Genomic DNA, 12355 nt, shown 5'->3' with positions numbered 1-12355 from the left:
TTCCCCTTACTAAACCCTTCCTAGGCTCAGGTGCTGCACTAAGTGCCTTATATTTATGGAGGAGAAAGGGCTTTTCAGAGAGAGGGTAGGGGAAGCCTAGGCCTTTTCTATTTTTTGAAGGTCTTGAATTAATAAAATATGAGAAATGCCAAAAAAGTAACAAAATTGTAGTAAATCTTAAAAGTACATGTGTAACTAATTAATAATTATATCATCTATAATAATAACAGTGTAACATGCTAATTAGACCGGACAGCCAAACGACCCTCTGGACATCCTTCTGGACGAAGCCAGGGTTGTGAGGGCCAAGGCAAGCTGCCATGCTGTCAGGGTCGAGCCCCTTGCACAAATTTCGTGCATCAGACCTCTAGTTAAAAATAATAAAATATGTATCTCGTTTAGAGAGGTCACCATGTGCCCTCACACTGAGGTCCTGGCTTGATGACCCTCGACCCCTCTTCTCCCTGTTTGTCACAGGCCCAGGACATGGATATTGTCAGTGACAGACTAAGAGTAATTTTGTTAATATGTAAACACAAAGAAAATAACCATGAATTAACAACAATACATACCCTTTTCTCAATTGCCACAAAGCTTGTAAACTCTGTTATGATAGAGTTTTCTTTACTGAGTTGAATAATTAGAGATTTTAAGATTTGCTTCTTCATCTAGGATAGAATAAATGCAAACATGTCCTGTTTTATTTTTCATTAAATGAATATTAATTAATCTAAAAGACTTTTTCTATAAAAAGCAAATCATCCCCTAACTAGAATTTCAAACTAAATATTGAGTCAATACCCTATCTAAATATCTCAAGTTGGTAACAATGTTCTCTACTCCACTGAGCAGCCAAGTCATAGAAGGAATAATTCTATTTATAGAGCCCTTTGTAGATTACAAAGAACTCTCACTCTGGAGTGTGCTGAGCTTCTGAAATCTTTTATAGACTGTCTGTGTCTCCCGTTTTCCAGATGAGACTCTCCAGCGTGGACTGGTGGAGTGACTTGCTCAGGACTGTCTGTGGCAGAGCTGGTCAGTCACCCCGGAGATAAGAGGGATGTAAGCAAAACAAAACTCAAGGCTGCTAATGGAAGGGCAATAAAGGAGAGCAATGAAGGCACAGGCCACTTATCACAAGCTGTAATTGCTTGCAAGGGAATCTGGGCCATGTGTGGCATACTGGTACTTTCTTTTGGGGATGGCACTGAGCCCTAATGCTCCTAACCTCATTTAAGATCAGAGCTTAGAGCAGTGGTTCTCAACCTGTGGGTCGCGACCCCTTTGGCAGTCTAATGACCCTTTCACAGGGGTCACCTAAGACCATCCTGCATATCAGATATTTACATTATGATTCATAACAGTAACAACATTTACAGTTATGAAGTAGCAACGAAAATAATTTTATGGTTGGGTCACAACATGAGAAACTGTATTTAAAGGGCCAGAAGGTTGAGAACCACTGGCTTAGAGGGACCAGCAGGGCCATGATGGTAGGCTGGCTGAGAGGGATCCCCAACCAGGGGCTTCATCAGCTCAGCCAGGAGGGAGCAAGGTGGCTTTGTCTTTGCTGTGTGTCCTTAGGCAGGTCGCCCACCTATCCTGCACCTGGCTTTTCATCAGGAAGAGAGGAATACGACCATCACACTTGAGAGTTCTGGTGATAGACGCCCTTGAAGCCCTCCTCTGGCTTCTCTGATGGGTACAATTACCACAGAGTTCTCAGGAAGTTACAGAGCACCCTGCACCCGAGACCTGACAATACATGCCCTCGATACTGTATGCACCTCCATCCAGCTAGCCTCACTCTCCACGTCCATGGATCAGTCAATTTCTAAAGAGCCAGCCATGAACAAAACATAATGGTTTTTGCTATGAAAAGAGCAAACCTCATGATTCGTTTCATTTTCGTGGAGAATGCCATCTTCATAATCTCTGATCAGAGCTCGTGCTGTCAGCTTGTGAATCATCTGTTTAAGCAGCAAAGGAAAAAAGAATTCAAATGTCATATATATATTTTTTAAATCCTCACTCAAGGATATGTTCACCAACTTGGGAGAAAGAGAAAGAAAGAGGGAGAGTGGCATCGATGTAAGAGAGAAACATCGATTGGTTTCCTCCCGTACATATCCCAACCAGGGATAGAACCCAAAACCAAGGTATGTGCCCTGACCCACAACTGAACCACACACAACCTTTTTGATGTACGGACTAACACTCCAACCAACCAACCAATGAGCACCTGGCCATGGCTCATTTGCTTTTAATCCAAAAGTAGAAAAAACAAACATAGCCTCAATAAATATGTTTTATTTAGGCTACTACTGTTATTTACTATTTTAAAATAACATAGGTAGTCCAGTGGTACTTAACTTTTTTTGAGTCATGGACATCTATGAGAAGCTCCCTAAAAAATTTTCATGCATAAAATACTAAATTTAATTGTAGTTATTCATGTCCATATGGACACATCTAAAATCAAGAACCCCAGATGAAGAACTGCTACATTAGAAACTGACAGGAAGTGTGTCCTCTTTGTACTGAAATGTCAACATAGAAAAACAGCAACAACAAAGGAAACACACTGAGCATTCTATATGAAAATGTAAAATTATTATTAGCTTTCAAGCACTGGGTCTACAGTTTAAGTTTGGAATCTTACAGTTCCAGTTGTCTTCTGTAGTTCAGTGGTTGATACCATTGCAGAAAATTCTTTCTCTTGAATTAATGCACATAGAGTTGCCTGAAACAGAAAAAGAAAATTCCTTATTAGCTTTTTTGGAGTTTTGTTTTATTAATCCTCACCAGGGATATTTTTTCCATTGATTTTTAGAGAGATTGGAAGGGAGGGAGAGAGAGAGAAACATGGATGTGAGAGACATGTGGATTGGTTGCCTCCCACACGTGCCCCGACCAGGGCCAAGGATAGAGCCTGCAACCCAGGTACATGCCCTTGACCAAAATCAACCCAAGACCCTTCAGTCTGCAGGCTGACACTCTAACCACTGAGAAAACTGGCTTGGGCTCTACTGCACAGTATTTTGGTCAGTGATTTCCTCTCTTTTCAACGGAAATTAAAAGGCTCTCCAGGGCCCTGGTTAACCACCTGTTTTATTCCTGGAAAGAGAAAATTTGTCAGCATATTATGATTTAGGGAAGAAAGAGAGGGGTAAAACAGAAAAATTACTAGCAAAATACATTGCTCTTCCCACAGTAAAACAAATTGTGTGCCTCTTTACCTGAGTACAATGAGGAATAAAGCTATAGACCAGGAGCCGGTCATTGTGGAACAAGGCTTGCACCTGGGCCGGACCCTGCAGGGGCTCAGGTGCATCTGGACTGAGCTGCTGCCACTTCACGGAGATCGAGTGGCAGCTCGGGGATCGTGACCGAGTCATTTGGTCTTCTATCTATTTGTAAAAGAAGAATTATTTCTCTTTCAATGCTGTATCCAGAAAACAGTTACTGAACACTTAAACTTTACATTCTATCCTTTGAGACCTATAGCTCTTTCTTCCTTCCTCCTTCCTGCTAGAGGATACTTTCCAAAAAGATTTTAAGTAGAATTTTTAATAACAGCACTAACACATAATTTAAATCTACATAACATCCTAAAATTATTGCATTAGTTAATTACTAATATACAGCTCTGGCATGGAGTAGATTCCAGTTATAAAAATTAATCTTACAAAGACTTGAGCAGACAATCCTCCAAAGAAGAGACATGAATGGCTAATAAGCACATGAAAAGATATTCAACATCATGAGTCATAGGGAAATACATGTCAAAACCCCAGTGAGATACAACTGCACACCCATTAGCATGGTTATTATAAAAACAAAAAATGGAAAAAAAGCATTGACCAGAATATAGAAAAATTGGAACCCTGGTACATTGCTGAGGATGTAAAATGGTGTAGCCACTGTGTGCAAATGGTGTGGCAATTCCTTAAAAAACGAAATATAAAATTACCATATGATTCAGCAATTCCACTTCTGGGTATATACCTAAAAAATTGAAATCAAGGTCTCAAACCATACTTGTATACCAATACTCATAGCAGCATGGTTCACAATAGCCAAAGGTGAAAATAATCCAAATGTTTACTGACAAACAAATAGATAAACAGAATGTGGTAGATATAGGCAATGAATGTTATTCAGGCATTAAAAAGGAAGAAAATTTTGACACATCCTAGAACATGGATGAATATTGAGGACATTATGCCCAATGAAATAAGCCAGGCATGAAAGGCCAAATACAGTATGATTTCAAATATATGAAGTATCTAAAATAGTCAACTTTGTAGAGACAGATAGTATAAGGGTAGCTGTCAGGGGCTGGGGGAGGAAGAATCAGAATTTATTGTTTTTTGTTTGTTTGTTTGTTTTTTAATGTTTTTATTGATTTGAGAGAGAGAAGAAGGAAGAGAGGTGGAGAGATAGAAACATCGATCGGTTGCCTCCTGCACACCCACTGTTGGGGATTGAGCCCACAACCCAGGCATGTGCCCTGACTGGGAAGCCAACTGGTGACCTCTTGATTCATGGATCGATGCACAACCACTGAGCCACACCGACTGGGCAGCAGCTGTTTTATGGGGACAGAGTTCTATTTGGGAAGATGAAAAAGTTCTGGAGATGGATAGTGGTGACGGTTGCATAACATTGTGAATATACTTAACGTCACAGAGCTGTATACTTAAATATGGTTAAAATGGTAAATTTTATGTATCTTTTACCACAATAAAAATTAATTTTAGGTACTCTCCCTTCCGGGAGCATGCCCACACCTCTCCCCTCTGTTCCACTTCTCCCCTAAAGGCAAGTTTCCTTGACTCTTTCTCCTAAGCTCCGTGGGCCCTTCTTTTGCCTCTGTGGCTTGTTTCCTAAGCCCAGTTCTCCTGCCACTCACTTCTACCTCTGTGACTTTCTAAATAAACATTCTCTTACAGTTTGAAAAAATTTTAACTTTATCAAAACATATTTAATGCTTCACTTTTAAAAATTAATCCATGACACTTTGTAGAGCAGAAATCAAACTATTAGCTAGGGGAATAACCCAATTTTGCTCCCACTGTGCTCCTGCCAGGTGGAAGATCAGTGGTCACCAAGGGTGGGATGCACACCTTGATGTCTTTGCCTCTTTCTAGCTCCCATTTCCATTAATGAAAACACAGAGTTTACTGTCAATAGGTCTGTACAAAGATAACATTTCCACAAGTAAACATAAGACTAGAAATAAGATGTTTGAGAAACGTACCTGTTTTTTCCAACTATGTTTGGATTTTGAGTTAAAATATTCAAACAGTCCAGCACCACACTGGGACAGAGTCCTTAAGATATGACGATTTGCTGTGGAACTGATCACATTTCACAGGTATTATTTTAAAAGAAATTGTAGAAACATTTTAGAAGTCCATGTAGTTAAAAAGGTTGACACAGTTCAAAACTCAAAAGAAGACATTACATGCAGAAGAATTTACTCTTCTTTAGCTAAGGTTCAGGAGATAAAATAGATGGCAGACAGTATGAAGTATCACAAGATTTGGGAAACTTAAGCTCCCACACATCAGAGGGCTTATTTCTCTCTCACAACAGAATAAAATCAGAAATTCTTAACTTTGATTTACCAAAGGGAGGGAGCAGATGATTTTGAAAACCCCCCAAAAGGTACCAGAATACGGACAAAGATCAACCTCCTTTCAAGGAGTGTCAAAGCTACCTGAATTGGTTCCAAAGGCCAAGAACTGGCAAAAGTATTAAAAAAGTCTAATCTTGAAATCTGATCAACATCTAGATAGCAAAAGTTATAAAGAAGTGACTCTCATTCTAGCAAAGATAATCTGACATTTACATGACAATGTCCTATTAAATTTCTCTCAATAATTCTACACCTATGAAGAATGACTTTAAATAGTTTCCTCTTGAAATATTAAAGAAATGATCAATAACTTTTCAGAAAAAGAGCTTAAGAAAGTTATCTCTGAAACATTTTTTAGCCTATCAACAGACCCTCAACAAAGACACAGTGCTTTCTGCACTGCGGCGTCTGAACCCGATCACAGCACAGGGGGCCCAGCATAGTGCGGGGAGCAGGCAGGTATTGCTGGGACCAGGAAGATGAAATAGAGTGCTGACTAAGGCAGGAAGAAGACCCCTCCCTGTGACAGGCTTATGGCTGGCCACCCAGTGTCCACAGGTGCAAGTTATTCAGGTAAAGTCCTGTTAGGAAGAATTCCTAGAGGAGTTCGTTATGGGTTGCACACATTTCCTAGTTGGAATGTGATGCCCTGTTAGGCCTCAGATGACAGAGAACAGGACTAGGAGCTGGGACTGAGGAGGGGCAGAGAGAAGAGCCCTCTGTGCAGGTAAGAAGGGCCATCCAGGGGCATTGAGGACCCCAGATCACTGCAGAAGCCCAGGGGCCTAGGACAGCACAGTGTGGGAAAGGATAGACCTGGTGACCACTTGCCAGGATGGTGACGATAGGGGGAGACCACAGGGAGGTGCAGGACAGGCATGTTCCGTGCAAACACCAGTCCAGCTCCTTTAGTTTGGTGTTTTCCTTATATTTACACCATATACCTCAGTTCAACCAGGAAAGGTAACTGTAATTGGGAGGGGGTTAATTCCAACAATCAGGTTAGCCTCCCCAGAGAAAGATTCTCTGTACATCTCAGGGTTTTACAATGCAAAACCTCACAGAAAGGTGTTGTGAGGAGCAGGGCAGCTAGATGGGGCCTCTGAGGCAGCAGACTCTCTCAGCCCCCCCATCAGAAACTACCGTGGGCTTCTCAATATGTTGGAAATTTGGATCTTAATGCAAAATAACACTAACATTGATTTGGGACTTGCGATGAGCCAGTGTAGTCTAAGTGCTTTCTATACGTGAGTTCATTTACCTTAATCAATAAAGAAAAAAAAGTAGTGTTTGCATCAACACCTTCATTGTATAGAGATTAAACAAGTTGTACAAGGTCACAGCTGATAAGTGGCCAGCTTGGGGGGGTGAGACCTAGGCAGTCTGGCTCACAGCCCAGAGCTCCACAGCTGTACCCTAAACACCTCTATACACAAATGTCAACGTCACACCTGCCAAGAACCTTGTGCGGGCCAACAAGATGCCTGTTCACAGGCTGCCTCTCACTGTGGCCTTCACGGTGACAACCTCCCACTCACCCGACACCGCAGGAGAACAGCCGGGTGTGCTGCACATGCCTCTTCACAAGCCGCAGAGTCAGGCTCGCCTCCTGGAGGTGGCCATCAGAAATGAGGAGGATGTTCCGTACCCCTCGAGAAGGGGGCAGTAAACTTAAATATCGGAGTGTTTTCCAGAAGTCAGTGTTTCCCATGGTAGGTGAGGCAGACTGCAAGAAATGAGAAACATTATTTACCCCTTTTGGGGGATATTCACTATTTACTCTAGTCATTTACAGAACAAGTCTTTCAATGAGAGTTTAGAAGTATCGTCAGTGAAAAGGTATTTTTCCCTAATTACACATTTGTAGAACAACTACATTTACATCTTTTGAGTTTATTTCATGTCACACAGTAACTACAATATTATTAATTGGCAATTATCTGCTTTTTTAATGGTTTTCAAAGAACTATTACATCAAACACCCGTGGGCCTGTCATCCTAGACTAAAGTGGTGACTGGTTATTCTGAGCTTGCTCCACTTAAAACAAAGAAAAAAAGGGACAGAAGAAAACACTGCAAAACTGTTAATGCTGGTTGTACCTGGGTGGTGGGGCTATGAGTGATTTTTTTCTTTTTACCCTTTTTAATTTCCAAATTTTCTTCAATGACTTCATATTGATTTTACCAGTCAAATAAAAGAGCCCACCAACATACAAAATGGAAGGACTGGGGGTGTTCTGACAGTGACCTCCAGGGCAATACCACTAGAACTGGATAGAAACAGGATCAGGAGACAAAGGAAAATGCCTTTACTCACCATAATGAACTCAGCTGGCATACTATTGCTTGTGATGTACTTTGGAAATGAAAATAACTCCTTGTAACCTGTATAATAAGATCGGTGTGAGGTGCTACCATTAAATATTCACTTTATTGACCACTAACAAAGAATAATATTTGATAATTTTTAACATATAAAAACTCACTACAATATTTCTTTAAATAATAAATTCTAGTGCGAACTATGCACTTTACTGTGCAAAAGGTTCTGAGTCAAATTATGTGTGCAGACTGTCTTGTAGAAATTGCTTATGTAAAGTCTGATGCAGGTATCATTATAGCACTGGCAGTGTGGCCACCAGAGGTACACATTCTCCTTCCATGACCTATGCCTCCAGCAGTGGCAAACCCTGGCTCCTTCATGTAGCAGGGGCTGGGCCTTCAGCTACATAACAGAGAAGAACCAATAGGACATGATATCATCTCACTCCACTCTGTGGTCCTTCTCTCATCTCTAAAGTGCTTTCTTCTGGCGGTTAAGATGGCCCTGGACACCCCCCACCTGCAAATGGCATTACCTGTCTTCTAATAGGCTGATCTGCTGCTTGCCGAGATTATTCCTTATAAATTTTCTACTACTCTGCTAATTTCAAATGTTCTGTCCATATCCTTGGGACCCTCATACTCATCACAACAACGGTGTTGTGTTTGGTTCAGCTGATAATGACTGTTATGTTTATATAGCACTGACTATGAATGAGGCCCTGTTTCAAATCCTTTACATACATTAGTTTACTCCTTATAACAACACTGTGAGGTAGAGACTATTACCCTCAAAATACAGATGAGGAAACAGAGGCATGAAAAGTTCAAGTAACTTGCCCAAAGTGACACCTAGAGCTAGTAAGTGGCAGAACTGGGATATGAACCCAGGGGCCTGGGTCAGAGTTCTTAAAATATATATATTTTATTGATTTTTTACAGAGAGGAAGGGAGAGGGATAGAGAGTTAGAAACATCAATCAGCTGCCTCCTGCACACCCCCTACTGGGGATGTGCCCGAAACCAAGGTACATGCCCTTGACCAGAATCGAACCTGGGACCCTTCAGTCCGCAGGCCGACGCTCTATCCACTGAGCCAAACCGGTTAGGGCCAGGTCGGAGTTCTTGAACACTGTGTTATGCTATGTGTGAACACTCCAAAGGTGAAGTCAGGGATGCTGACAGATGTCACTTCTACCCGTGAATATGCTGATATTGAGGAAACATACTGTGGACTCCAGTCAAAGGGCACTCACCTGAGCCAAACTTGACAACATTTATCTTCTGTTTCTCACCCACCAAGGACAGTGCATATAAGGCAATTTGCTTGGCTTGCAAGAATGTCACACCCTCCATGGAACTGGAGCAGTCGAGACAAATAATCACTTCATTCTCCTCAGCTATGTCGGGGTGGGCGATGCCAAGATCTGGATGGAAAACAAGCATGCAGGCCTAAAAGGAGAAAAAGGTACTGGATTGACACTTCTCATAACTTAAACTGGTCTGGCTTGTTAAAATTGGGAAGCATTTTTGAGTCAAAAGACCACAACATTTTGATCCAAAAACCCACCCACACAATCTCTCTAAATAATGGGCATGTGACTGGGATATAGTAACAGAGGGTAAAGAATGGCCCCCTATAAACCAGTGAAGACCCCCTGGGCTAAGGCACAGTGCTTCTCCCCAGATCTCTGACTCTAGTGGGAAGGTGCCACTTGCCATGGAACAGCTGGCACAGAAATCTTACAAGCCTCATAGGGTGAGACATAAACACACTAATGTAGACGTGTGTGTGTGTGTGTTTAATTTAAAACCCATGTACAAAAACCCATGTTTACAGAAAAGATGAATTAAATTGTGCTTATTTCTGTGACTAACGGGGTTATTGGTTTACCATGCTCAGCTGTGACATTTGGAAGAGAATTTAGTTATGTGCTACCAATATTTCAGGCACCTCTCTAACGTACAAAGCAAGATATACATAAAGCTAGGGTTTGCAGAATTTGGCATAAACATGTGTCATTTTTATTGGAAAAGTTCTTCTTGTAAAATTTGAAAACATTTTTAGTCAGGTAAGATGATACTATACAAACAAAAAGAGTAAGATTTATTCAACAATAGGAGTTCAAATAAAAAGTAGAATGTGAGAACTGGAGTTTCTAACATAAAGTCCATAAACCCCTGAGAGGTAAAAAATAAATATATAATTAATATCTAGAAATTTATATGGTATGAACACTGTCTGCAGAATGAATAAGAAATACATGTTTTCTCACATATATAATGTACTATTCTAAAAGGAATATAGATACTACTGTGATTACTAAAATATACATAATTATATTTTATTTTATTAATCAACCAATACTTAAAGTACAACCACTATCATGGAAATTTCAATTTTTAAAAATTTTCTCTTAGCCCTGGCCGGGTTTCCCAGTTGATTAAAGTGTCGTGACAATAAGCCAAGGTTGCAGGTTCCATCCCCGGTCAGGTGGGGCACATACAAGAATCAACCAATGAATGAATAAATAAGTGGGACAACAAATCAATATTTCTCTCGCTCTCTCTTTCTCTCTCTTCTCCACCTCTCTTTCTCTCTCAAATCAATTTTAAAAATTAAAATAAATTTCCCTTAGCTTTATTGAGATACAATTGATATATATAATACTGTGCAAAATGAAGATGTATAATGTGATGATTTCATACATATATATATATTGTGAAATGATCACCAAAATAAGGTAAGTTAGCATGTCCATTACCTCATATAACTATATATATTTTTTGTAATGAAAACATTTAAGATCTATTCTCTTGGCAACTTTCAAGTATATAATTCAGTATTGTTAACTATAGTTATCATGCTGTATATTAGATGCCCAGAACTTATCCTATATAATAAAAGGGTAATATGCAAATTGACCCCAACAGCAGAACAACTGGGAATCACTGGTCACTATGACACACACTGACCACCAGGGTTGCAGACGCTCAATGCAGGAGCTGCCCCCTGGTGGTCAGTGCGCTCCCACAGGGGGAGCTCTGCTCAGCCACAAGCCAGGCTGACAGCTGCCAGCACAGCAGTGGTGGCGGGAGCCTCTCCTGCCTCCTCAGCAGCACTAAGGATGTCCGACTGCAGCTTAGGCCTGCTCCCCACTGGCAAGTAGACATCCCCCGAGGACTCCTGGGCTGCCAGAGGGATGTCTGACTGCCAGCTTAGGCCCGATCCTCTGGGGACCGAGCCTAAGCCAGCAGGTGGACAGCCCCTGAGGGATCCCAGACTGTGAGAGGGCACAGGCTGGGCTGAGGGACCCCCAAATTTTTGTGCACTAGGCCTCTAGTTCATCTTATAACTAGAAGTTAGTACCGTTTGGCTAACATCTCCCCATTTCTACCCCCAGCCCCTGGCAACCACCATTCAACTGTTTCCATGAGCTCAACTTTTTTTAAATTCCATATATAAGTGAGATCATATAGTATTTGTCTTTCTCTATTTGACTTATTTCATTTAGCATAATACCCCCAAGGTCCATCCATGTTTTTGCAAATGGCAGGATTTCCTTCTCTTTAATGGTTGAATAATTCCTATCTAACTATCTACCTCATTTTTTTCTTTATCCATTCATCTGTCAAGGGACACTTAGACTGTTTTCATGTCTTGGTTATTGTGAATAATGCTGCATGAATACTGAGGTGCAGATATCTCCTTGAGGTAGTGATTTTATTTTCTCTGGATCTATGTCCCGAAGTGTGATTGCTTCATACAGTAGTACTATTTTAAAATTTTTTAGGAACCTCTCAACTGTTTTTCATAGTAGCTGCACCAATTTGCCTTCCCACCAATAATGCACAAGAATTCCCTTTTCTTCCACTTGTCTTTCCAACACTTGTTGTCTTTTGTCTCTTTGATGATAGCCATTCAAACAGGTGTGAGGTGATATCTCTTTGTGGTTTTGATTTGCATTTCCCTTTTGAATGGTAATATTGTACATTTTTTTTTCACGTACCTATTAGCGATCTGTATGTCCTCTTTGGGAAAATGTCTATTCAAGTCCTTCGCCTATTTTTTTAAAAAACATATTTTATTGAAGACAGAGGGCTAGAGAGTCAGAAACATCGATGAGGGAGAAACATCACTCAGCCGACTCCTGCACAACCCCCACTGGGAATGTGCTCGCAACCAAGGTACATGCCCCTGACTGGAATCGAACCTGGGACCTTTCAGTCCGCAGGCCGACGCTCTATCCACTGAGCCAAACTGGTCAGGGACCTTTGCCTATTTTTAAATCAGATTATTAGTGTTTTTGCTGTTGAGTTGTATGAGTTTCTTACATATTTTAGATATTAACCCCTCATATGATATATATAGAGTGAAACCTTGGCTCTT

General features: G+C 40.9%; 1 protein-coding gene across 9 annotated transcripts in view; it reads right to left on the bottom strand.

Annotated features, from left to right (window-relative positions):
* Positions 1–12355, bottom strand: part of PARP4 (poly(ADP-ribose) polymerase family member 4) — a 126103-nt gene that overhangs the window by 34852 nt on the left and 78896 nt on the right. For all 9 annotated transcript variants that reach the window (XM_036298619.1, XM_036298620.1, XM_036298618.1 and 6 more), the window contains 8 exons: positions 9222–9417; positions 7962–8029; positions 7183–7370; positions 5264–5363; positions 3240–3410; positions 2663–2743; positions 1890–1970; positions 573–668 (listed from right to left, as the gene is read on the bottom strand). In XM_036298619.1, coding sequence (XP_036154512.1) covers positions 573–668; positions 1890–1970; positions 2663–2743; positions 3240–3410; positions 5264–5363; positions 7183–7370; positions 7962–8029; positions 9222–9417 — 981 coding nt within the window. The remainder of the gene's footprint in view (positions 1–572; positions 669–1889; positions 1971–2662; positions 2744–3239; positions 3411–5263; positions 5364–7182; positions 7371–7961; positions 8030–9221; positions 9418–12355) is intronic.

This window comes from Myotis myotis, unplaced genomic scaffold (assembly GCF_014108235.1).
Source record: "Myotis myotis isolate mMyoMyo1 unplaced genomic scaffold, mMyoMyo1.p scaffold_m19_p_3, whole genome shotgun sequence".
Taxonomy (NCBI): domain Eukaryota; kingdom Metazoa; phylum Chordata; class Mammalia; order Chiroptera; family Vespertilionidae; genus Myotis; species Myotis myotis.
The sequence above is the reverse complement of the archived record's forward strand: the minus strand, read 5'-3'. Positions and strand labels throughout refer to the sequence as shown.